Source organism: Hyperolius riggenbachi, chromosome 2, assembly GCF_040937935.1.
Source record: "Hyperolius riggenbachi isolate aHypRig1 chromosome 2, aHypRig1.pri, whole genome shotgun sequence".
Classification (NCBI taxonomy): domain Eukaryota; kingdom Metazoa; phylum Chordata; class Amphibia; order Anura; family Hyperoliidae; genus Hyperolius; species Hyperolius riggenbachi.
In genome coordinates this window covers 223,205,883-223,233,680 of record NC_090647.1, presented here as the reverse complement: position 1 = coordinate 223,233,680, position 27,798 = coordinate 223,205,883, and the positions used below count along the sequence as shown (strand labels likewise).

The 27,798-nt window shown below is 41.7% G+C and overlaps 1 protein-coding gene across 1 annotated transcript in view; it reads right to left on the bottom strand.

Annotated features, from left to right (window-relative positions):
- CDC16 (cell division cycle 16) overlaps positions 1-27,798 on the bottom strand; it is a 42,719-nt gene continuing 14,921 nt past the window's right edge. The window contains exons 8-18 of the mRNA XM_068268224.1: positions 26,374-26,507; positions 24,286-24,365; positions 22,250-22,299; positions 18,884-18,957; positions 18,623-18,748; positions 16,010-16,162; positions 14,758-14,821; positions 14,020-14,081; positions 9,284-9,419; positions 6,633-6,723; positions 1-1,482 (exon numbers count right to left, since the gene is read on the bottom strand). Of these exons, the coding sequence (XP_068124325.1) occupies positions 1,223-1,482; positions 6,633-6,723; positions 9,284-9,419; positions 14,020-14,081; positions 14,758-14,821; positions 16,010-16,162; positions 18,623-18,748; positions 18,884-18,957; positions 22,250-22,299; positions 24,286-24,365; positions 26,374-26,507 (1,230 nt within the window). The 3' untranslated portion in view covers positions 1-1,222. The remainder of the gene's footprint in view (positions 1,483-6,632; positions 6,724-9,283; positions 9,420-14,019; positions 14,082-14,757; positions 14,822-16,009; positions 16,163-18,622; positions 18,749-18,883; positions 18,958-22,249; positions 22,300-24,285; positions 24,366-26,373; positions 26,508-27,798) is intronic.

Genomic DNA, 27,798 nt, shown 5'->3' with positions numbered 1-27,798 from the left:
TGTTTGTGATACATTTAATAAGTAAAAAGTTTTAATTAAAAAAAAAAAAAAAAACACTAGCATTCCATTTCAGTCTTTATTACAGACACAGAACATATCTGGTGCAAGTATACATTTCAGAGAGAAGCAGTTTCACATTATCACCTGGGGTGGTCTGTGGACAGAAAACATCCATCTTCAGTTAAGGAAAGGCTGCACAGAGGGAAATGCAAAGACCACCATTGCAAACCTCCTTTAAAAGAGAACTGCACTTATTAACTGTTGCAATGCAGTTATGCACAGACCTCCACAAATTCCTATTCAAGATGTTCCCATTGGTTAGACCCACCGTGCAGTCCTTGCTCCCCAGCTGCAGTGCTACTATGTAAAGAGTATGAGCCCTGTTCTACTGTATATGTCACCCATACTCATCCATGTACCCAAAAAGGATAGCAAGAGCCAGGTCTACCATAAGCGGACACTTGTGGCCGAGCACCTTCTCTTATTGTGCACATAGCAGTGCTGGAACTGGGGAAAGGTTGCAGTGGTTATTTTGAACAAGTAACATATCCCAGGTAAGGAGTTTCCCTCAATACTGGTTGGGGTGCCAGTGGATAAGTGTGCATTAATGAACAAATACAGTTATCCTTTAATATTGCTGCTTTCTTGACTATGTTGCTGATCTCCTGGCTTCAGTACTTTCTACCATTAACTCAGAACAGGCATGCATCTAGTAAACACTTGATCTGCCTTTGCATTCTGGGTCAGTGGTTCAGAGACCTATCAAAGGCAGCAGATCCAACATGGCAACTGAAAAAAAAACCACAGCAATTGCAGTCCAATTATTTCTTGCACTACCGATTTTCCTTACATTTAAAAAGGCTTTTCCTATCCGCAGCCAGATTGTATTTGACATGTGAAATGTATCACTTTATTACAATCACAACAACGTCCACAGTACAATGTTAAAAAAAGCACAATAGGTGAAATGAATGGTAGAATGGTTACCAGTAAAAATGTAAAACTTCTGGATGGCGCCATGACCTACACATGTTCCAGACAGGGGGTGCACACAGCTCATTGCTCAGCATCAGACTACCAGTACCTCTGTGAGGGAGCAGGGGGCTCATTCCCAGTTCTGGCAGCAAGTGGCTTTTTTGTTTTTTTTTTTCACATAAAATCATCAAAATTCCAATGTGCAAGTGTGAGTTCCCAATAAGAGCAAGGCTAGCCTAGGTAAATCTCATGTGCTGTGATCAGACATTGAGGTTTCTAGCATCATGTCACTTTCATTCATCTCTATTTCCAGAGCTTCTTCAACTGGAGATCTGACGTCAGATGATTTGGGCAGAAGATGCGAAGTCTCTAAGGCCATTATACCACTCTCATCCAGGGACTGCCTCTCCACGTCAACTTCCCAGGGGGGTGAAATTATGTTCTTCAGTGTTTTCATTGTGTGTACATCAAAGTCATAGCATCTCAGCTTGTCCTTGATCTCTGTTCCTAAGCAGAAATAGAACGAGAATTAACTGTACTGAGCTAAAGGTGGCCACACACCATACAATTTTTTTAAATATCTGTTCAATTTAAGAATTGCAATTAATTTTTCTGACTGATTGAAACCTTTCAAAAATATGACCAATGTACCACACACATGTTCAATTTTTCCCCAATTATGATAAAAATTATTGGTAACTGAGAAAAATGCTACGGTGTATATATTAAGAAATTGACAATCTTTAGAAAAATTGAAGAAAAATGAACAGCATTCCAGATCAATAAAAAAAAAAAATCTAAAAAAAAGGGGGGGGGGGGGGGGAAATCCGATCATATCAGTCGAATAAAAAAAAAAAAAAAAAAAGCTTTTGATTTTTTTGGGGAGATCCGATCATATTTATCGAATTGCTGTAAAATCGGATCATTTTATTGTATCGTGTGTGGCCACCTTTAGAATAATTCATCATATTTATAAAACCTGATTCTGGGTAGCAAATAAAAGGCTATCAAAAATTCTATTCTGGAAGGCCCTTGCCAGTTTAGTTTACACTCAGAATTTCCTTAGTTTTGGATAGCATGGGAAGGAATTTATGGCAGGTTTTAACAGCTGTCTTAGTGCCTAGTGGCAATTTTGACTTGCCTTCTCATTATATCTGGCAGGAATACAGAAACTGAAGTAAGCTTTAACATTTTGTTGCAATAGATTTTTACTGGTTTTGCAAATAAGCAGTGAACAAATATAAAAATCAAACTGTAAACTTGTGGTAAATTACTGTACAGTATAAAATTATCTTATAGATTAGTCTCATGATTTCATAACACATCATCTAATTAAATGAGGACATAAGCTCTAAAATCTTAAAGGACCACTATTGCACAAAATAGTCACATTTAAAATACATGTAAACACATACAAACACAAAGTACGTTTCTTCCAGAGTAAAATGAACTACCGTATTTTTCGGACCATAAGACGCTCCGGACCATAAGACGCACCTAGGTTTAGAGGCCAAAAAACAGGGAAAAAAATATATTCTAAACCTGGTGTGTCCATGGTGCAGGGGCATCTTGTGGAACATCTGCCACCAAGCTGTGTCTTCGGCACACCTCAGCAAAAGGCAATCCTTGATGCTCCTCCAGCTGAGTAACCTCCAATGCCCCCATTGTCTAAGTTTCAAAGTAAACTGGGACTGAAGATGTCAGAGCTATATAAATAATTAATTTCGGTGGCTCAGATGATACAATTAACTGTTTTGTTCATTAATAGGTTTTCTGTAATGTAGTATAAATTCTTGTAGGCCATAGCTAAACTAATGCTTACAGCAAATGCCAACTAAGTGAATAGGTACAGTATATACAAATAAATAGCCCGGCGTTTGGTGCCCCCCCCCCCCCCCCCCATAGAAAATCCATGCAGCTCCCAGGTAAGGTAATCTTCCCTCGCACCACTGAATCATTGAATCCAAATAAACAGCCCGGCGTCTGCTACATAGAAATCCTGGTGCATCTAAATCACCAGCAATCCATACTTGTACACCTGAACCTGAAAATCCTGATAGACAGCCCGGTGCCTCCCGCTGCTAAAGTATCGGTAATCCAAACCTGCACAAAAGCCCTTACCCAAATAGCGGGACGCTCCGAGTCCTCCTCTTCATGTGTGTTCTTGGTTGCATCGCCGCTAGCCGCCAGCGTGACCCCGGGCAGGACATGTGCACGTGCGCACCGATCGCATCATTGAAGTCGCCGCCAAACTAGGAAGTGCTTGCCAGCCAAGAACCAATCACGCACGGGGGCGCTGCCACAGACAGCCAATGATGCTGCTTACTGCTCCTGATTCCTTTCCTGATAGGAGCCATTGGTCCCGCCCGCGGAACTACCGGCTCCTATCAGGGAAGGAATCAAGAGCAGTAAGCAGCATCATTGGCTGTCTGTGGCAGCGCCCCCGTGCGTGATTGGTTCTTGGCTGGCAAGCACTTCCTAGTTTGGCGGCGACTTCAATGATGCGATCGGTGCGCACGTGCACATGTCCTGCCCGGGGTCACGCTGGCGGCTAGCGGCGATGCAACCAAGAACACACATGAAGAGGAGGACTCGGAGCGTCCCGCTATTTGGGTAAGGGCTTTTGTGCAGGTTTGGATTACCGATACTTTAGCAGCGGGAGGCACCGGGCTGTCTATCAGGATTTTCAGGTTCAGGTGTGCAAGTTGATTTAGATGCACCAGGATTTCTATGTAGCAGACGCCGGGCTGTTTATTTGGATTTAATGATTCAGTGGTGCGAGTGAGGATTACCGGCACTTTAGCAACCAGCCACTGGCATTTCTACGTGGGGGGCACCAGGTGCCTGGCTGTGTATTCGGACCATAAGACGCACTGACTTTTTCCCCCCACTTTTGGGGGAGAAAAAGTGCGTCTTATGGTCCGAAAAATACGGTATACATTACTTTTCTCCTATGTTGCTAACACTCACAGTAAGTACAGTTGTAGAAATCTGACAGGTTTTTGACTAGTCCATCTCCTAATGGGGGAGCACTGACCGTTAAAATCTGACAGGACAGATTTTGGGCCAGTCCATCTCCTCATGGGGATTCTCAGGGTTTTCTTTTGTTTTCAGAAGCATTTCCTGAACAGCAGTTGCAAAGACTGACAAAATAGTGTGCAAGTGAGTAGGGAGGCTGGCTGGTATTTTACTATTTTGGCAGTTAAACTGTTGTTCAGGAAATGCTGTTGAAAACAAATAAAACCCTGAGAATCCCCTATGAGGAGATGGACTGGCCCAAAACCTGTAGGTTCTGTCAGATTTTAACTGCCTGCTTTTTTTTCGCAATAGTGGTCCTTTAAATGGAACTGAAAGCCCCAGGAGTTTGCATCCTTTTTGCCACATATAAATATGTAACTTTGGGTGCACCTCAAGATAAACATGAAAAAGCAAAGAAGTTTTCGATCATGTTTATGCAGAAATACTCAGAATTCAAACCGATTCACAAACTTTCAAAGTACTACTGTAGTTCTTGCTTGACTATGGTTGGAAAGTACACTGACTCTGCAAACCTGAATAGTATTTTTAAGTTTGCAAAACTTATCTGGGCCATATTACATAATATAGTAATTTCTATAACATCACCCGGTTAGTAATTCATCTAATGAATCCTGAGCATTTTGGAATACTTTGGAGAAAGTATATGCAAGTGAATGCAAAACTACAAGCTCTAAATCACTAACCTTTCAGCAATCCTTTCTATATTTCCCCCAAAATAATAATAATCCAAACATTTGTATAGCACTTTTCTTCTGTCGGACTCAAAGCGCTCAAGAGCTGCAGCCACTGGGGTGCGCTCAAGAGGCCACCCTGCAGTGTTAGGGAGTTTTGCTTCAGGACTCCTTACTGAATAGGTACTGACCCTAGCCAGGATTTAAAGAGACTCTGTAACAACAAAAACCTCCCCTGGGGGGTACTCACCTCGGGTGGGGGAAGCCTCCGGATCCTAATGAGGCTTCCCACGCCGTCCTCTGTCCCACGGGGGTCTCGCCGCAGCCCTCCGAACAGCCGGCGACTGTGCCGACTGTCATTTCAATATTTACCTTTGCTGGCTCCAGCGGGGGCGCTGTGGCGACTTTCGGCACGGAAATAGACGGAAATACCCGATCTCCGTCGGGTCCGCTCTACTGCGCAGGCGCCGGAAACTTGCGCCTGCGCAGTACAGCAGACCCGACGGCGATCGGGTATTTCCGCCTACTTCGGCGCCGAGAGGCATCAGAGCGCCTGCGCAGGAGCCAGGAAGGTAAATAATGACGTCACCGCTGCCCGGACTGCACGGAGGGCTACAGCGAGACCCCCGAGGGACGCAGGACGGCGTGGGAAGCCTCATTAGGATCCTGAGGCTTCCCCCACCCGAGGTGAGTACCCCCCAGGGGCCGTTTTGGCGTTACAGTTCCTCTTTAAAGAGACTCTGTAACATTCAAAACATCCCCTGGGGGGTACTCACCTCGGGTGGGGGAAGCCTCCGGATCCTAATGAGGCTTCCCACGCCGTCCTCTGTCCCACGGGGGTCTCTCCGCAGCCCTCCGAACAGCCGGCGACTGTGCCGACTGTCATTTCAATATTTACCTTTGCTGGCTCCAGCGGGGGCGCTGTGGCGGCTTTCCATTCCGAACTACACGGAAATACCCGATCTCATTCGGGTCCGCTCTACTGCGCAGGCGCAGGAAACTTGCGCCTGCGCAGTAGAGCGGACCCGACGGCGATCGGGTATTTCCGTGTAGTTCGGAGCCGACAGCCGTCAGAGCGCCTGCGCAGGAGCCAGGAAGGTAAATAATGACGTCACCGCTGCCCGGACTCCACGGAGGGCTGCAGCGAGACCCCTGACGGATGGAGGACGGCGTGGGAAGCCTCATTAGGATCCGGAGGCTTCCCCCACCCGAGGTGAGTACCCCCCAGGGGATATTTTTATGTTACAGTTCCTCTTTAAACCCTGGTCTCCCATGCCAAAGGCAGTGCCCTTAACCAGTACACTATCCAGCCTCTACATAATAGCAGACACCTTTTAATAAAAGCAGTCCAGGTTTGCTGGATAACTTTACATTCTCCAACCTTATTAAAGGGACAACGAGCTCTAATTAAAATCAAAATCTGAACTTACCTGGGGCATTCTCCAGCCCACCGTAGGTCGGGAGGTCCCTCGACGTCCATCTGGCTTTAATCGCGCATGTGATGACACGAGGCGGCCGGCCGGCGTGGTGACGACTGACGTCACCTTTCAGGAAGAGGAGCCCGACACTCGGGCCCAGTGTCGCCGGGAGCCATTTCTGACCAGGCCCGGGAGAAGAGTCAGATGGACATCGAGGGACCTCCCGACCTACGGTGGGCTAGAGAAAGCCCCAGGTAAGTTCAGATTTTGATTTTAATTAGAGCTCGGAGTCCCTTTAAATTAACACCATACTTTTTTATTATTCTGACAGTGTTTCTCCACTCTGATCCTCACAAGCCAACATATTTGCAAGAACTTTCCCTCTAGCACAGGTGATTTAATCAATATTGCTGGCTCAGTACAGCTCTTTAAATCCAGAGGAATTCTAAAAACATGAACTGTTGGGGTTACTTGTGGACCAAAGAGGGAAAGAAATTTCTTAACAAAACTGGAATACATAAAACCTTACCAATATATGCTTCAGAGTCTCCAATGTACATTTCTATGCAATGCCCAAGCATTGTTACAGAAAATGTATCATCTCTCCGTAAGCCCAGGGCCTTAAAAATAATAAAAAAATGAAATGTAAATAGAAAAACTTCAGGTAGAAAACATTCCAGAAATAACAATTCTAAAATATTTGTACGCAAAAGCTACAGTAATGTGATCAAGGAAGCTTGCTCTTCCCTTTCTTCCTACCACTGGAGGCAGGTGCTAGGCTTATACTATTACATGTGGTAATTATTCAATATCTACCCCATATAAATTGTCTGCCAACTTGTCCCACTCTATATTACTTAAGATCTCAGGAGAGAGATCTGATCTACCGTATATCCTCGAATATAAGTAGACTCCAATATTTGACCCTCTTAAAGAGAACCCGAGGTGTGTTTAAAGAATGTTATCTGCATACAGAGGCTGGATCTGCCTATACAGCCCAGCCTCTGTTGCTATCCCAAACCCCACTAAGGTCCCCCTGCACTCTGCAATCCCTCATAAATCATAGCTGTGCTCTGAGGCTGTGTTTACATCTGTAGTGTCAGTCTCAGCTGCTCCTCCACCTCCTGCATAGCTCTGGTCCCTGCCCCCGTCCCTTCCCTCCAATCAGCAGGGAGGGAAGGGATGCAGGCGGGGACCGGAGTTCTGCAGGAGGCGGGGAGAGCAGCAGACTGACACTACAGAGATAAACACAGCCAGCTCTGACAAGCTGTTTGTCAGCAGCGTGGCTGTGATTTATGAGGGATTGCAGAGTGCAGGGGGACCTTAGTTGGGTTTGGGATAGCAACAGAGGCTGGGCTGTATAGGCAGATCCATCCTCTGTATGCAGATAATATTCTTCAAATCCACCTCGGGTTCTCTTTTTTAAAGCGGTATAAAACTCAGACATCATATTCAATAAAAAAACATATTTTCCTACTTTTTATATCCCATACGGTAATCATATTTGCTTTTGTGTATAAGTATTATTCTTTTAGAAATTACAAGTTCCCAAAGTACATTTTTTTTTGCTCTGAGAGCTGCCATTGCATTTTATTCATAACTGGTGTATTCATACTGTAATGTGTCCAGAAATGCATTCTGAGTGTGTCTGTGTTCTGGAGTGTCTGCACAGTCAGAGAAGTGTTTACATTCCTCACTTGATACAATTAAGTAAACACAACATAATGTTATCTCCAGTCCGGATGCGTCCAACTTTCCCTGCAGGGAGCTTGTAAGTCCTGTGTTTAACTAGTTGAATGCTGTTCTAGTAAAAAAAAAATGGTGGTAGTATATAATCTTTTAGAGCAAAGAAGAAATGCTGGGTTCATACCACTTTAAGGTGGAATTTTTGATTAACTCAAGTATAATATGACTGCACTGCATAAAGTATTGCAGCCATTAACCTGTCCTGGCCCTAAAGTGCAGCCATTAACTCCTCCAGATCCCAAGTGCAGCAGAACCCCCCCCCGCCCGTAGTAAGCACTGCAGCCCAGTATCTTTCCCTTGTCCCTTTCGTTGTTAATTGCTGTGGCCAGGACTTTCAGACCTGTGTTTTCTTGGCATTTCCTTTATCAAGAAAGGTTTTCTTGCCACTGGGTAAATTGCTGCAAATGGGAATGTCACGAATAGTACACACATTGCACAGTGCGTTCACTGTTGCCTGTGACTTGTGTGTAAGTCGACCCCTATATTTTTATTTAGTGAGTCAGACCTACATTTCTAGACTTATAGTCAAGCATAAACAGTAATATCTGCATGGCTGCCATACTTGATACTCCATGCAGCCCAAAGCCAAGCTTTTCTTGTGTACTATTCCGTCTGCATGCCAGCCACAGCAATCTTCAGACAGAACAGATTTTTTTCAATAACTGTTCAATCCACAAAATGGTCAATCAGAGATTGAGGGGACTGCTTTTATGTTTAACCAGCTTGGCGGAAATGAGGAGCTCAGCTCCTCCATTACCGCCAGAGGGCCCCGCTGGGCCGATTTTAATAAAAAAAAAAAACACGCTAGCTGCGTGTGGGGGACGATCGCCGCCGCTGCGCTGCTACCCGCCGCATAACAGGGGGAAGCTCTAAAAGAAATCCCGTTCAGAACGGGATTTCTTTACGGGCATACGCGCCGGCGGTGATCGGAGGGGTGGGAGGGACGCCGCAGGGAGGGGGGCATCATGTAGCTAGTGCTAGCTACATGATTTTACAAAAAAAAAATTAAAAAAAAAAACCAAAAAACTGCTGCGCAGCCACCCTGGCAGATTTAATACATTTTCGTTAGATTTTCTGTTTTTAATCAAAACACCAAATTCATTAAAAATATTTTACAAATATGCCTGCTGCTAATAATGCATTGCCCTGCATCTTATAGAAGTGGGCAGCGGGTGGAGGAGAGGCCTGGAGGGCTATGCTCCCGGTCTGTGCAGGAACTAGCCTGACAGAGGAGAAGAAGAAGGCTCCAGTGATTCCATGACCACAACTTACAATAGGAGGAGTCGGGGACTCTGAGACATTGTTTTAATAAAATAATGGAATTGGGCGTTGAGGATAAAACTATCAAGTCAGGTTCTGTGCATGGTAAGCTTCAAATTAAAACATCATACTACTCATACCAGTAGGCTATGTGAAACAAAATAAAAAACTTACTGTGTGGAAATAATCAATTGCACTTTCAAAATTTCCCATTAAGCTGTGTATATATCCAATAGCTGAATAGGTGGAGGCATTTTGTGGGATGAGAACTAGGGCTTGCCGGTGATACTCCAACGCATCTTCATACTTTCTGTGAAATTAGCAAAGAAAAAAAAATGAAAAAAAAAAAAAATACAAATACACCCACACTATTAATTCTTGGATACAATTACCAGAGGAAGCATAGAAATAATTCCTTTATTTAACCTCCTTGGCGGTTATCATGAGTCAGGCTCGAGATTGGAAAAAACAAACCAGGAGCGGTAACCCCAGAGCATGACTTGGGGTAGCCGCCAGCAGGACTGTGCAGAGCATAGCGTGCAGTGGTGTTTTCACTCACCTCCCAGAGTATCCAGATGACGGCAGCCATTCTCCTTCCTGTCCTCCGAGTCTCTGCATCCCTCAGGTGAGATCGCAGTTTGTTGTCAAGAAGACGATTTCACTACATGGTTACAGCGCCACCCGGAGGACGGAGGGAGAACTGCAGTGCTGGATCCCAGGGAGGAGCAAGTGCTGAGGCTGCTGCAGATCTGTCTGCGGTGTGATTTTCCCCCGGTTTTAGGGTCTAAAAGCCTGTAAAATTGCACCACTTTTAGACCCTAAAATCTGGAAAGAATCAGACTGTCAGGTGGGTTAAAGAACCTATTAGGCTTCACGAAGTTTTTAAAAATACATTATCATTCTTTAAACACTTGAGCCTATCTGGACAAATATGTTCGTCCAGATTGGCTGTGCTGCTGCACCTACCTGAGGCTCGCGATCCTGCCACCCGCTGTTAGCCCACAGTCCAATGAATGGGAATATAATTCCCATTCATCGATCTAAGTCCCCCGCAGAAAAACTGACGGCCTCTCATCAGAGGCCGCGGTCTTTCTGCATAAAAAAAAAAAAAGTTTCCCATCTTTATTCTAGTCCCTGAAAGTGTGATCGATCGCTTCCAGGCCTTTTTGACTTAAAACTACACCCACATCCATTTATTAAATAAATACATTATTTTACATTTAAAATTACCGGTAGCTGTTTACCTCCCACACCAAAAATTACCCAAATAAAAAATTTTATAATTTTTTTTTTTAAAAATTACAATAAAAAAATATTTACCTAAGGGTCTGAACTTTTTAAATATGCATGTCAAAGTAGTATATTAATGTAATTTTTTAAACTATAGGCTTGTAGTGATGGATGCAAATTGAAAAAAATGCAACTTTATTTCCAAATAAAATATCTGCGCCATACATTGTGATAGGGACATAATTTAAATGGTTTAATAAGCGGGACAAATGGGAAAATAAAATACATGGGTTTTAATTATGGTAGCATGTATTAATTTCAAACTATAATTGCCAAAAACTGAGAAATAATGATTTTTTTTTCCTTTTCTTTTTTAATATTCCTGTTAAAATGGATTTAGAAAAAAAAAACAATTCTTAGCAAAATCTACCCCCAAAGAAAGCTTAATTAGTGGCGAAAAAAACAAGATATAGATCAATTAATTGTGATAAGTAGTGATGAAGTTATTGGCGAATGAATGGGAGGTGAAAGTTGCTTGGATGCATAAAGTTAACAACACTGTAGGCTGAAGTGGTTAAGGTTGTTTGCTTTGCCCACTTCACAAAAAATTATACAATAGAATCACTTTGTAGTAGACTCCAAGGGCCGGGAAAAGTAGTTTACAGTATCAGAAATTGTCATACTCAAGTGTAATGGATTGCGGAGACACCGCTGCGCGGTCTGACAGCGAGGTGGCTGGTTCCGCGTCCAGCCCGGCGGTTTCTCCGCAGCAGCATGCGTCTGGTTTGTCTGAGCCTAGTAGTGCACACAGATGGAGAGCTACGAGCGCGCTAACAGGCAGGCCCTTTATGCCAATAGGAGAGGGATCAGCTGATCAGGACGATCAGCTGATCCCAGCGCAGTAGGTGATTGGCTGAATGGGACTGGGCGGTGCTGAGGAGTGCTCTGCTATATATACTTCTTGCTTGTCAGTTGCTGGTTGTCTGCCGTTGCGAATGCTTATGTGTTAGCACTCAGACCATAGTCAGATCCCTCAGTGTGTTAGAACCAGGTGGACCTGGGAATTCACACTTAGCCAGATTACTGTGTTATTACTGTGTTATACTTTAGGCCAGTTCCAGGGTGTAGAGACCACGGACCTCACACCCAAGATTAGGGATACTGTGTCATTGCTGTGTTATTCTTTAGACCAGTTCCTGAGTGTTGAGACCACGGACCTCACACTCTATACTAGGCCTCTGCTTGATATCTGTTATGACCTATTGCTCTCTTGACCCTTCTCCTGCTCTCTGATTCGGTACCTTCGCATATCTGATTACCTGTTGCCAACCCTGCCTGTGCCTGGTTACCGAATCAGCCTTCTGTCTCTGTACCTTATCTGCTCGTGTGTTGCTGACCCGGCCTGGCCGACCATTCTACCTGTGACACCCCCCCCCCCCCCCCCCCCCCGGTGGGGTGTCCAGTAGTTGCAGGGTTTCCCTGTCCCTCAGGGGGACCTCTCTGCAATCCAGTTAGGGACTCTATCCCATAGGAGTGCTGTGACTGCAGTAGAGTCTGACTCCGAGCAGTTCAGGGAATCACTGGCTCTCTGGTTATCTCCAACCCTAACGAGGAGATACTCGTTATACGGTCTAGGGTCACCTGCTCCTCAGGTGATCCAGGCTCATATACTGTTGCACCAAACACTTACACTTCATCAGGTGTCCAGAGGTTAGTTATACTTGTATTATTGGTGATTCTGCAGATCATCAATAATCAGGTATATATCTGTATTCTTGGTGATACTGCAGATCATCAATAATCAGATTCTGACACAGATCGTTAATTCAAGCACATAAAATATACTATAGTAATGGAGCTTAATTCAGTCAATAGTTGGGAGTCATTTGTTATTTTCAATGCTTCAGCAAGCAAACAGACAACGTTTAAGCTAGATCAAAATGCACTGTGCTCAATATGCAGGGATTTGCATGCAATAATCATGCAATAGCTTGCACAGGAAGCATCGTTTGGATAGTGTGCTCCTGTGTCCACATTTCTGTGCAGCCTGGATGATACTATAGCATTGCAGACATACACAAGCAAGTCACAGGTGATAGGCAACTCCTTCAGTAGTCCGGTAGCAGCTTACACAGGAAGCATACGACTCACTGGCTGGTGTGTTTGAGGTAATCTACGCAGGCCCAGAGTAGTGTGCAGATAATGAGCAGGCTACAAGTGGCTGCCCCATCTCATAAGTTTCAGACTGACGTTTTTAACACATGCTCCCACCCACTTTCCAGTATAGCTAGATACAGAATACCGCAGAGGCCCACAAAAAAGCTTTACTATAAAAGAAGGTCTGTTATATCTGGGTTTACTATACCAGGCGTTACTCCCATATGCTTATAATGGTCCTCTTCTCACACTAACCTTCCCTCTACAGAAGCCAACACTAACCACCAATAGCAAACAATAACAGGTGAGCAATCAAAGTGGCAAATATCTTTCACCCATAAGAGCAACTGACCAGGTATTACCTAAGGGTTCAAAGCAATCACTGCCTGCTGTCACAAATAGGGTTCTGAGACCTGGTATGTACTCATAGTTAGGTGAAATTTTACCAAATACCAACCTCTCCCCCGGCAGCTGCATGGCCTCTTTATGTTCAAAGACTAGCAATTACATAACCCGGTGGCCAGCAGGGTGTGTAGCTGGCATAGGAGGGCCATGGCAGGTGAGGGTGGAAGCACGGCAAAGGTCAGTTGGCTAAGAAAATGGTTGTTTTTTTGTGCAATGCTATACAAATGACTACATAGTCTGAGTAACACTTATTCATGGAGTATCTTGTATACAAACTCCTGTCTAGCTTATATATATATATATATATATATATATATATATATATATATATATATATATATATATATATATATATATATATATATATATATATATATATATATATATATATATAATTTCCCATTTTAAATACCAGGCATTGAAATAAAGCTATTATCTAGAAGCACTCTAGCTGCCATTTCTGACTGAACACCAGAACCATCTACATCAGGGATGTAGCCTGGACCCTGTCAGGTCCAATGACTTTGTAGGACAAGATCCCCATACTTTGATTGGCCCAATAGGCTGTCTGTCACGTGGCAGGCAGCCTATTGGGCCAAAGCACAGGGATCTCATTCTACTAAGTGAATCAACCCCCAAGTCAGCTAGATAATTGTACAAGCCGTTAGCCAGTATTTCTCCTATCTGGCTCTCGGGGAAATTGCTGATGTTGCTGAAACCTAAGAGAAGCTGAAGACATGTCTGACACTTCCACTGCCCAGAGGATCAACTGTGTGCACATCACAATGGCAACAGGGACATGAGCCCTCTTCTGCACATGCTCACTTTTCCAGTTTGAAACATATTGTATGGCTCTCACAGAATTACATTTTAAAAATATGTGGCGTTTATGGCTCGCTCAGCCATAAAGGTTCCTGACCCCCATTTACATGTTCCATATCTGTAGCACAGCAGAATTGTGCCTGGATTCTAAATTGCATTTATGAATAAGACCTGCTCTACTGCTCTGCAAGTTATTGAACAGACTTTGCAGCAAATGCTTATATTTTTAATTTGCCATTGGTAAGTGCGGGTAGCAATGCAGTTTGGTGGAACATGCTATAAGTGTACTTGCTTACTTGAGTTTTCGACGTACATGACCCAAGTTGTTTAGCAATGGTTCCCATTTGTCTACAGTTACCTGAAAAACAAATTAATCATAAAATTTGTAATACGGCATGCCTTGAAAATGGTTTGTATAAGAAAAAAGTTCTCTTAACATACTAATTGCTTCCCTAAACTAGATTTATGTCAAATATTTGGACAGACAACTTTTTTTTTCTAATTTTGGTTCTGTAGGTTATCACAATGTATTTTAAATGAAACAACTCAGATGGGTGTTGGCAAGTCCGTCATTATCAATTAAGCAGATAAACGGCCTGGAGTTGATTTGAGGTGTGGTGCTTGCATGTGGAAAACAGAACACACTGCTTGATAGCACCGATTCCTCGAAGGTTGTACTTTAGCTTTAGGCTCTGTTCCCACTTGAGTGGAGAACGGACATTTCTTTTCCATTTTCCGCTTATCGATAAAAGGACAGTATTTTATACACAGGAGCCGTTCACACTTGTCTCGCTGCAACGGATCAGCAGGATCCATCGCAGTAAGTGGACCGCACTTTAGTGCAGTCCGCAATAATCCTGGACAGGCGGATGCGTTCACCCATATAGCATATGGGGGTAGCGCATCTGCCCTGGGCTACAGCGGACAATCGGCTTCTGCTGGCCGCACGTGGTCTGGCACAAGTGGGAACACAGCCTCAGTCTTAGATTAGTAACACAATGACTAATTATCAGTATCTAACCATGGAAGATTACCTCATTTCCAATGGCTCTGATTTTTTCTAGTGCATCCAAGAACCACTTCTCAGCAGTCTTCCAGCTGGCATGCAAAAAGAAAGAAAAATACTAAGTCCAGTTTGTAGCATACACTGAAAGCCTCACAGTTAGAATAATAAAAATACATAGAAATGAAATCTGAGTCTACTGTGCTAATGCCTGGTACACACCATGCAATTTCCCTTCAGATAGATGGGTCAAATCAATTATTGCCGACAAATCCGGAAAATTCAATCAGAAAAACTATCCTAAATCAGATCAGGCCTGTCGGAAATAATCAATTTAACCCGTCTACCTGATGGGAAATTGCATGGTGTGTACCAGGCTTTAGATATCAAATCATGAACCTCTGTCTCTTTCTGTCACTACCTATGTTTTGTTGAATATGTTGTTTGTCTGTGTTTTTGAATAAATACAAAATGAAACAGGAGTTACCAAAATGTATAGTAAATCAGGCTTTAAGTGACTTTGGATGCTAACATTTGTACATAGCATGTGTATGTGCTGTCCATTCACATTTCTTTCACCTAAACACGTCTCCACAGGCCTGACTCAGCACATCCTGTATGATTAGGCCTACCCATGAATTTCACCACTCTAATATGGGACCTCAGGGACATATTAGTGTGGTTCTATAATGGACAAGGCTACAGGGAGTCTACCTCACAACTTTGAGTATAAGATGTGGGAAAGCAGATTCATTAACTCAGCCAATTCAATTTAAGCATTTAATCAAATATAATAGCCAAGTTGGCCGCCAGACATCACACTTCATGATGCCATAGCTTCCACATTCTTACGCTGACCACGCCTCCACTTAGACCACACCCATACAAAGAACTACATGCATGATATGCTCATATCCTATACTACATATTATGGCCTCCATTTTTCCTCCCACCACGCATATCTGTAGCTACAAACATTTCTGTTACACAAAATGCACGTCCTTACTGCACTAATTACACATCCTCCTCACCATCCCCAATATTGCTGTCTGTGCTACCATCCATCCTCCCATGAGCTCTGCCAGGTACACCCAATTCTCCTGACACACATTTCAACCCTCCTGGCTCTCTAGGACACTGTTGTCCATCCTTCTGGCTAAAGTGATCCATTGCCTGACCTGCCTTCATTGATTAGATCTTTGTGAGCTTATGCCAGCTGTCATGTTCATTTTAAAAATAATTTAAAGCAACTGTGTATTTCTGTGAAAACCATTTATACATACTCTCCATTCTGGAATGCCACCACACCAACTTCATGCATGACGAATGGGTCCTCTGGAGCAATACTTAAAGCCTGGCTGAAAAACCTCTCTGCTAACTTGGAATTATTGGTCAGGCCATATTCCAGTCCAATATACAGCATTGGCAAATGACATCTGCAAACAAAAAATGCAATACTGATTAGTAATTTGAAGCCCTTATTCATATTTATATACAAAGTAAAACATTGTCCTTTCATTTCCAGTAGCAGAGTAACTTATATCTCTGACCTGATAACAATCATGTGCTTTTACTACAGGACTGTTCCGGACACAATTGTGTTCCTGATTTGTTTTGTTTCATATTTCTCATAAGACATCATGTCTTGGTGGAAGTTAAAATATTTTGTTTTGCTTTGTATTTAGCACCAAGAATTCAGTATTAATACACAGCCTTTTCAGGAATAATCAGACTCCATTCTGACTTCTGGGGCTACGTTTTGCTTTCTATTATATCTCGTATCTATGTAAATTCTGTTCTAAATAAACTTTTGAACATTGTAATATTTACTATGACCAGAGTTGTTTACTTTCTTTCAGAGTCTGATAAATAAGTTCAGAATCCCTTTGAGTACTCATGGGTAGATGGTGCCAAAAACCTATATGAGCAGTGTAGGGCAATATGGAAAAGGCCTACCTTGAATGAGACCAATCAAGATATTTTTGCAAAAAAAACTTTATTTTTCACAAAGATAACACATTTTGTGGTTCTTCAGGTCAATAAAGTGCCTTAGCTAGTCTGACTGGAGCTTTGGGCACCTATAGTGTTGTATAGTACCACACTATAGGTACCCCAGTACTCCTAGCTAAGGCACTATTGACCTGAAGAAGTGCCTTTAAGCTGCAAATCGCGTTGTCTTTGTGAAAAATAAAGGTTCTGTTTTGTTTTTTTTCAAAAACATCTCGGAGTGGTCTCCTTCAAGGTAGGCCTTTTCCATATTACCCAATACAGCTTATATATCTTTTGGGTGCCTCCTACTCACAAGTACTCTATTCCCTCCTGAAACGGTCCTATATTTTATGATTTGACATAATGTAGAATTTTTTTGTAGCAGCATCCACCAAAACCTCACAAGGCCAAGTGGAGATGGTACTTCCCCACATGTGCAGAAAGTGGTTGCTGGATTAAGCAACCCAGACTTGTGAGTATCCTACTACTCGTTCTTGATTAACTACATTTACTTAATGTACTACTACAGAATGGGCTCCCAGTTTACCTATGTTTTTATTATTCTTTCTTGTGAAAGTCCCTACTTTTTCACTTTTATACTGTCCATTTTCTTCCATGTATAATATGGATTTATACATCTATTCTGACTTAATTTTGCGGCTTCTGTACAGACACATCGCTGCAAAAATTGAGTGGCATATACAGCTCAATGGGGGGGAGGGGGGTGCATCAGAATATCAGGTGGGAAATGTGCAAACAACAATGTGCTCTACTGTTGTTGTTGTTTAGACATCCAGTGTGCTGGTCCTCTGGTAAAGTCGCGGGAGAGGCTAGGAGCATGGTTATATGGGTGGGGGTCAGCATGGCATTTCAGCTTGGCTGTTCTCACATGCATTGGCAGTCAGAGCCAGAAGGATCCAGGAGTAAACCATGAAACAAAATCACTTTTCTTAGGCAAGTATGTTTCTTTCTTTCTTTCTAAGTTTCATGTGTTCAGCTATAAGCATCCTGCTTATTTGCTAAGCAGTTTTGGATTATTTCCTACAGGAAAACAGTGGACTGAAATTCACCTGTTGTCCTTTGCTCCGTCTCCTCAATCAAAGATCCCCGTTTGAGTGAATAGCAGATTGACTTATCAAAAGTCAGTGATTGTGGGGTAAGATTATTTGCTGTATTTGTTTTATATAATACAGGTAGAAACTTCACCAAGAAGGTAAAATTATATTTTTGCCCGACGTTCACTATAATGTGGTCCACAAATTTTAACAGTGCCAGGAGCTGGAACTCAGGCACACAAAGCTCACTTGGGGAAAAAGTATGATGACCTACCGTATAGTCCGGCGTATAAGACGACTGGGTGTATAAGACGACCCACCAAATTTTCCAGTTAAAACATTGAGTTTGGGACATACTCGCCGTATAAGACTACCCCTCTTCCGACGCACACCAAATTAAAATAAAATAAAAACACTGGTGCTGTGTATGAACAGATACTGGTGCTGTACTGCATGTGTTACCCACTATATAGTCAATTGACTTGTTGCATTGGTCAACTCTCCTTAAGCGGATTGGTCAGCTCTCCTTGTCTACCTGTTTATCAGAGCGGTATGGAAGAATAGATTGTGCTCCCTCAGCAGGGAGATCTGAGAGTCGGTAACAGGATAGGGCGTATCATCCGGCATCAATAACACTCGGCGTATAAGACGACCCCCAACTTTTCAAAAGCTTTTCAAGGGTTAAAAAGTAGTCTTATACGCAGGAATATACAGTACGTATAACACTGATCTGTAACTAGTCTGTGTTGTTAATGCGTAGTAAAGGTACACAGCTGCATGCTGTAGAGAAGCTGAACACTTGCACAGTGGCACCACGCATTGCAGTCATCTACTGGTTATCAATAATCATACCCTTTCATCAGCTGTGCTGCTGTAAAGTAGGCTGCCATTGCCTGGTCATGTTCACTTTCCACTGCAAACGAGTGTCCATAAGCAATCCATGCGGGCCCATAACTTCTCTCTAATGTTGTTGCTTTGCTAAAATGTAGACAAAATCAGAGAAGTATGGACATTGTAAGCAAATGTATAAAACACCTAAGATCATATGCTCAATTACTGACCCTTATGTGCCTATAAAGCTCATGTTAGCAGTAAGATAAATAATTCTCTTACCTGAGATACCTTCTAGCATGTTCATTTTTATGCCCAACCATGAGATAGTAACATCCCACTGCAAACCAGGATACCTAGAGCAAGGAAATAATAAAACACTACCAATTACAAATTAATTTTGTTTATTCACAATCTATTTATATCGCTTTAGAAGTACCCCCAATCAGTAATGCAGTTTTATACATCTTTTCACATGGTAGCAGCAATGCCATTGTTTACTAGCAGATGATAGACTGTTGTCTATATCCTGTCCCATTAAAGAACACCTGAACTGAGGACACCTAAGCGGGATATAGAGGCTGCCATAAAGGCTGCCATATTTATTTCTTTATAACCAATTCCAGTTGCCTGTTTTATGTTCAGTCAACACACACTTTACAATATTGTTTCTGAATGCAACCTGAACCAAATATGACAGCATGTGGTGCTGTGATGAAAATTTGTGGATTGTTATAGCTCTGAGGAAAGATACATGATCAGCTACATCGCTACTGGAAATAAAAAGGATAAATGGCTTGATTGTCCACTAAGAAAAAAGTAGCTAATTGGTTAACCAATCAGGTTTCTAGCCTACAAATGTCTCAGACATGGCTTGTAATAATAATAATAATAATAATAATAATAAAATAAGAGGCATACAGTATGTAGCATACACACGCTGTCTAGGGAAGATCATTCTTTACTTGTATGGAGGAACTGGCAAGTGAATGAACAGCTAGTGTTCACAAGAAACTATATGTACGCTGGTCACCTATTTCTACATTTAGACTATGGAAACTGATTTTTTAGCTTTATAAAGTTGTCCCATAATGAATCACAGAAACTCTTCCAGGATTTTGGTGTAATCGGTTCTTAAAAATCATAGAGATTAAATAGATAGAAGGGAGCCAAGTCCAAAGCAGAGCAACAAGCCACCCAAAACATACAATTCAAAGGCTAGATGTGAGACAGGACAAGTGATTCTCTAAATCCCTCATCATCTTGTGGAAATTCTATGGCCAAAAGTGATGACAAATCCTAGTAAAGGCATAGGAAAAATGAGGCATCAGGTGTCTGTATAGAAAAGTAGCATATAAATAGGTGGCCTACAGTAAAGCCAATAAAACCCAGCAAGTTATGAACACATTGTAATCTTTTGTTATTGATAAGGGTGTCATCTTGCCAATGATCATTATATAGAGACATACTTGCTTGGCTCTCTGCTGAGCAGCATAAACTGTCCTATGGAAAGCAGAAGAGGGAGAATAAACAGATGTCCCAATCGCAAATACTATTCTGGATTGTTGGAGAGGAAGGGCATAATGACAGGGGACATTTGAACAAATTGGTTGTTACTAAAAATATTCAAAAATTATCATTTGCGGCCAAATTTGAACAGTGATTTTAGGGATTTTTTTTTATTTTTACCAGTTTCAGTTGGGAGGTTTGGTAACAATGTAAAAAACAGGAACATAAAACTGTAATATGCTAAACTACAGTGATCTATTATCTATGTTCTCAACATGTAGTACGTGTACCCCAGGAGGTACAGTGCTGCCCATAATTATTCATACCCCTGGCAAATTTTGACTTAGTTACTTTTATTCAACCAGCAAGTAATTTTTTTGACGAGAAATGATATAGGTGTCTCCCAGAAGATAATAAGACAATGTACAAGAGGAATAATTGTGGGAAAAAACAACATTTCTCAGCTTTTATTTACATTTGAGCAAAAAGTGTCCAGTCCAAAATGATTCACAACTTTCTCAATAATCAATAGAAAAGCCTATTATTAGCTTATTACAACGCTTCCTATAATTGCAGACCAGCTTTTTGCATGTCTCCACAGGTATTTATGCCCATTCATCTTTAGCAATGAGCTCCAAATCTTTCAGGTTGGAGGGTCTTCTTGCCATCACTCTGATCTTTAACTACCTCCACAGATTCTCAATTGGATTCAAGTCAGGACTCTGGCTGGGCCACTCCAAAAGGTTAATGTTGTTGTCTGCTAACCATTTCATCACCACTCTTGCTGTGTATTTGGGTCATAGTCATGCTGAAATGTCCATTGGTGCCCAAGGCCAAGTTTCTCTGCTACCTGATGTCGTTGAGAATCCTCAGGTACTCTTTTTTCATGGTGCGGTTTACTGTGATTAGGTTCCCTGGTCCATTGGCTGAAAAAACAACCCCAAAGCATTAGGTTCCTACCACCATGTTTTGACAGTGGGGATGATGTTCTTTGGGTTGAAGGCTTCTCCTTTTTTACACCAAATGAAGGAAACGGCAACAATGCGCAGCCGCAGGTCCTCACTGAGCTCCTTTGTCTTAGCCATGACTGTCCACAAGCCAACTGCAGAGAGCTGCTGTTTTTTCACCTGTTGAATTAATTAAAACAGCTGTTTCCAATTAATAAGGGTAATTAGGATGCTTTAGAACAGCTTGGACTATTTGGAATGGTATAGAACTTTGGATTTTCCAACAGACTGACATTTTGTGAAGGGTGGTGATGAAATGGTTAGCAGACAACAACATTAACCTTTTGGAGTGGCCCAGCCAGAGTCCTGACTTGAATCCAATTTAGAATCTGTGGAGGGAGCTAAAGATCAGGGTAATGGCAAAAAGACCCTCCAACCTGAAAGACATGCAAAAGACATGCAAAAAGCTGGAGACATGCAAAAAGCTGGTCTGCAATTATAGGAAGCATTTGATTGCTGTAATAGCTAATAAAGGCTTTTCTATTGATTATTGAGAAGGGTATGAATCATTTTGGATTGGACCCTTTTTGCTCAAATGTAAATAAAAACTGATAATTTTTTTCCCCTCAATAATGCCTCTTGTACATCGCTTATTATCTTTTGGAAAACACCCATGTCATTTCCCATAAAAAAAAATTACTTGTTGGTTGAATAAAAGTAACTTTAAGTCAAAATTTGCCAGGGGTATGAATAATTATGGGGAACACTGTATGTCTGATGGGTCCTGGGTGTATTTGGGCTTGACATAGTTAATAAAAGTAAATAACATATAACCAAATTAGTACTTTAATTAGTTAAAAACAATGGAGAATGCTTGCAAATAATGTATAAACAATTGAGGTGTACTGTTATTGTGTAAAGGTGCGTACACACGCACTACAGAAGCCAACGACGGGTCAGTCAGTTAGTCGGACCATCCCGCTGGGCGGACTTTCAGCAGACTGTAGTGTTTGTGTACGCACTGTCAGCTCAGCGGATCGTTCAGGAACAGCCTTATCAGTCCGCTGACAGTGCGTACACACGCACTACGGTCTGCTGTAAGTCCGCCCAGCGGGAGGGGCCGACTGACCCGTCGTTGGCTTCTGTAGTGCGTGTGTATGTGTGTGTGTGTGTGTGTCACTTAAATACTTACTGGATTATTGGGATATAAATCAACTAGTTTATGAGAAAGATAAAAAAGTTCTGTAGAGAAAAAAAAAAGGTCTGATTAATAGTGCTACAGAACAACACTTACACATTTTATAGATACAGTCGATGAGAGAAAAACTGAAAACATTTATTTATGTATTTATATAGTGCCGACATATTATGCAGTGCTGTAAAGAGTTTTTATTGTCTTGTCACTAACTGTCCCTCAGAGGGGCTCACAATCTAGTCCCTACCATAGTCATATGTCTGTATGTATCGTGTAGTGCAGGTATCATAGTCTATGGCCAATTTAGGGGGACACGAATTAATTTATCTGTATGTTTTTGGGATGTGGGAGGAAACTTGAGTGCAGGGGAAGAACATACAAACTCCTTGCAGATGTTGACCTGGCTGGGATTCGAACCAGGGACCCTGCGCTACAAGGCGAGAGTGCTAACCACTACGCCACCGTGCTGGCCCTATTTATATAGCACTGACATATAACGCAGCACTGTATATAGCACCGACATATTACGCAGAGCAGTAATTCCATATAACAGAAGTAGGTCACTGAAATTTCAATAAGAGAAAATAAATAAACCTATATATTTGTCTACAACTATATATGATTTGTATGTGCACAAATTACAAAAAATGTGCACATTCATGGAGCCATTGGCCTCGATTCATAAAGCATTACCTCATGCGGTAATACTGAAAACTGCAGACTTTCCCGACCACTTAGCAAAGTGTCAATTCATATAGGCTGTTACAGCATGAAAAGCTGACATTACCGACCAGGGAGATAAATTACCGACTTGGCTGTAGTTACCGACAACACATGTCAGTAAATTGTCAGCAAATGCCAATTCATAAAGCCTTCAACAAGCGGTAAGCCTGGCGGTAGTTACCGACACCTCTAGTGAGGCGTTAACAAGTTGCCGACAGCTCTGATGAATGCAAAGTGCAGAGAGACGAAGTCTGTTTGAGTCATCTGTGGAGAGAGCCAGAGAGCCGTCTGTGCGAGTCAGGGAAAGTCTGTGCAAGTCATGTGAGTGAATCAATTTTGCAGAGAGCAGTCTGTGCGAGTCAGGGAAAGTCTGTGCAAGTCATCTGAGTGAGTCATTTTTGCAGAGAGCTGTCTGTGCGAGTCATTTCTGCAGGGCAAAAGAGAGAATCGCCACACTGCTCTACTCTACTCTACTCTACTCTACCGCTCAAGGGGCTGCGGTAATTTACCGACCTCCAACAGCAGCTAGGGAAATCTTTATGAATTAGCACACAGACCGGGAAAATACCGAGTGCGGTATTTTCCCAACAAGATTTTTCTTATCGCACTGCTGTTTATGAATCGAGGCCATTGAAGGTGAAAATCATAGACTTATGCAATAAATGGACCATAATGTAAAACACTTGTCTGCTCTCTGGTAGATGGACACTGGTGATGTAAAGTTAATTGTACTGCAGTGAAAATGGAACTGTGACCAAAGTGTTTTTTTATTTGTAGATAGCGTAGGGCCCTCCCTGTTTTGTGCACCCAGTGTGTTAGTGTGGACGAAGGACAGAATTTCAGACAGGTCACTATTGTTTCCTGTTGCCCTCTTAGAAACTTTTCTCCTCTTTTAAAAGATAAATTATGAGAAATGTATTTATCCCTTGTAGTATGCACAAAAGTAGAGTGGAATCCAGCACTCCAAGAAAATCCAAAACAGCACAGAAGCTGCCTGTGTCTACAGCAGTTTCACGTTTGGCCTTATAGCTTAGTGGAGTAGGAAGGGTTAATGTGGTCTCAGATTCTTGCCATCTGTGGCCCACTAGGTAGAGTTACCCTCACTTCCTGTCTTAGCAACATCCTGTAAGAGGCAGCTCTCTAATAGGGACATAATGCAGGAAGAGGCGGTGAGAGGGTCTTACCATTCCTCACGCCACCTCTACTAATTAAAAACACATATTCCTAATGTTATCAATTATCTAGGCTGAACCATATGTGATGAACAGGATACATTCCTGACCCAAAGATTCCCCAGGCGGCACACTTACCATTTGCTTTATTCAGTTCTACGAGAGTGCCTATGTGTACAGGTAAACAATTTGCATGAAACGGATCTTTCTCCATTACCCTACAATGGCAGAAAACATACAATTAGTTTAGGAAGTCTGTTTCAAAATAAATCAGTAGTCAGCCAAGTTAACTGCTTAGATTTATAAGAAAACCTTATTAAAGAGATGCTTTGTTGAGTGGAGTGCATATCTAAACGACAATCGTAATTTAAAGGCATTCTTCATGCAATGAAATTTCACATTGTACACCAATATACTAGCCCACAAAAAGCATTCTTATATCAAGCTCTTCCTGCTCCTCCTACATCTTACCTGAGCACAGCAATTCACTAGGCAAAGACTGAGGAAAGAAACCGAAGGCAGATAGTGCAATGCCCTGTTCTGGCATGATCTGGAAGGTACTGGTAGGCACCAACACTGCACTATTTTTACATGTCCGTCTCCTACCGCCAAAAAGATAGGAAATAGGATTGTCATGGCTAACAAAAAATAACAACAAAAAAAAAAACTGGCAGCTACAACCCCTTTTTACACATCTATTCATTTATTTTCGAACATAATTTCTGATTGGTCCTCTATGACGTATGGCTGAATTCATATCACAAGCCTACCAGCAAAGTAAAAAGCCATGATTTTTCAGAGCTTTATAAAAAGACCACTATAAAGTAAACAAAGTCTTAAGAAAATAGGTTGGCTCTTAAAGAGAATCTGTATTGTTAAAATCGCACAAAAGTAAACAGACCAGTGCGTTAGGGGACATCTCCTATTACCCTCTGACACAATTTCGCCGCTCCTCGCCGCATTAAAAGTGGTTAAAAACAGTTTTAAAAAGTTTGTTTATAAACAAACAAAATGGCCACCAAAACAGGAAGTAGGTTGATGTACAGTATGTCCACACATAGAAAATACATCCATACACAAGCAGGCTGTATACACCCTTCCTTTTGAATCTCAAGAGATCATTTGTGTGTTTCTTTCCCCCTGCAGAATCTCATGCACTTAAATTTCAGGCTGCTCTTTTCTTCCTGCAAACAGCTTTGCCCTTGTCTATAATTCCTCAGTATGTGAAAGCTCAGCCAGCTCAGAGGACGATTTATCCAGCTTGTAAAAGATAAGAGAGAAGAGTGAAGCTGCTCTTATCTAAACAATACACAGGCAGTGTGCATAGAGGGGCCTGGAAGGGGGAGTTCATATCAGAACCACAACACTGAAGAACTTGGCAGCCTTCCAGACACAGGCCGACAAGTCTGACAGGGGAAAGATACATTGATTTATTACAGAGACTGTGATAGTAGAACGTGTTGCAGTAAGCCAGAACACATTAGAATAGCTTTTGGAACTTGTAGGATGATAAAAAACAGGATGCAATTTTTGTTACGGAGTCTCTTTAAACCAAACAAAAAATATAATTTCTTGTATTCTTTTTTTTGTTATAGTACCATCAAGTCCTCCTGGTTAAAGAATGACTTAAATCGGTATAAAACACTGACATAATATTCAATAAAAACAGGTTTTCCTACTTTTTATATGCCATACGGTTATCATATTTGTATTTGTGCATAAGTATTATTATTTATTTAGAAATTACAAGTTCCCAAAAGTACAGGTTTTTTGCTTTGAGAGCTGCCTTTGCATTTTATTCATAACTGGTTTTATTCATCTTGTATTGAAGGCAGAAATGCTTTGAGTTTCTTTCTGTGTCCAGGAGCTTCTGCACAGTCAGAGAATGTGTCACATTCCTCACTTGATACAATTAAGTAAACATGAGATAACATTAGCTTCACTTCAGATGCCCAGGTTTCTCTGCACTGAATTTTCAAGCTCTGTGTTTAACGAATTGAATGCTGTTCTAGTAAAAAAAAAAAAAGTGGCGGTAGTTTATAATATGCTGTAAATAATTTTTTAGAGCACAGAACAAATGCTGGGTTTCATTCTGTTTTAAATATAGTTCAAGTCATAAATCCTCAAATCAGGTTTCAGCATTTTCTTTTTAATATGCAAGGTTAATAAGACCCCTGTACTTGTTAATAAAACCCCTGTACTTGTTAATAAAGCGCCTGTACTTACGCAGAGGTCAGTTTATAGCACATCTTGAAGTCACAGTTGTAGTAATGTCTTTCTGCTAAGGAAACTATTACATCTAGATTCTCCTGAAGCCCATCGACAGACTCGGGAATTACTGTTTCACTAGGTTTGTTATACTGGAAGATAAAATAGTAAACGTGTTGAAGCAAAGAAACACAACAAGTTATTGTAAACAGTAGGATCAGAATATTATATACATAAACAACTTTTGCTTTGCCATGAAGTGGGAAGGAGGGGACAAACCGGTATATTATGAGTTCCACTATATAAATTACAGGCACATATACTCTAGAATCGCTTGATTTTCTTTATGGATATTTAAAGAAATGTTTTTGATTTCTTTTGCAATATTAAATGTTGTTCTGTTTTTACCATAAATTAAATGCGCACAAGAATTAACCACTCCAGTACCACAAGTTTTTTTCCCCCCTTCAGGACCAGAGCAATTATCCCATCACGCTCCTCTCAATTCGCCAATAACTTTATCGCTACTTCTCACACGGAAATGATCTATATATTATTTTTTGCGGGACAAACTAGGCTTTCCTTGGGCAGTACTTTTTGCTAAGAATTAATTTTATTTATATGCATTTTGCAAGGAAGGAGAAGAAAAAAAATTCCCCGTTTCTCAGCTTTCAGCCATTGTAGTTTAAAGAAGTTATCAGGCTTCTAGATGTAAAATAAGTGCTACTTACCCGGGGCTTCGTCCAGCCCCAAGCTCCCAGCATGAACTCGCTGCTGCTCTGCCGTCAGCCGTTCGCCGCCGCTGCCTCCTGGTCCCCAGCGATGACGTCAGGCTTACCTGGAGGTCGGCCTGTACTACGCTGTCAATCACCGCCACGTGGATTGGAGCGTACTGCACAGACGCAGTAGTTCTGCGCCTGCGCAGCACGCTCCGGTCCATGTGGCGGTCCATGTGGCGGTGATTGACAGCGCCTCCAGGTCAGCCTGACGTCATCGCCGAGGACCAGGAGGCAGTGGCGGCGAACGGCTGCGTGCAGAGCTGCGGCGAGGGACATGCTGGGAGCTTGGGGCTGGACGAAGCCCTGGGTAAGTAGCACTTATTTTCATTAGAATCGCCTTATAACTCCTTTAAAAATAAAATGTGATATTGATGATGTAACAGACATTTTTTTTTGCCCATTTGTATTTAAATTGTGTCCCTAGTACAATGTATGGTGATAATATTTTATTTGGAAATAGAGGTGTCTATTTTTCCGTTTAGTATCTTTTTATATTATAATAGTTACAAGCCTTTATTTACAAAAGCCACGTTAATATACCCTCATGACATACATATTTTTTTATTTTTTTTAAAGGCCCCAAGGTAACTACATATATATATATTTTTTTTTTTTAAATGGTGTAATTTTTTTTTTTTTTTTACAAGTGTCTTATTTTGGTTAA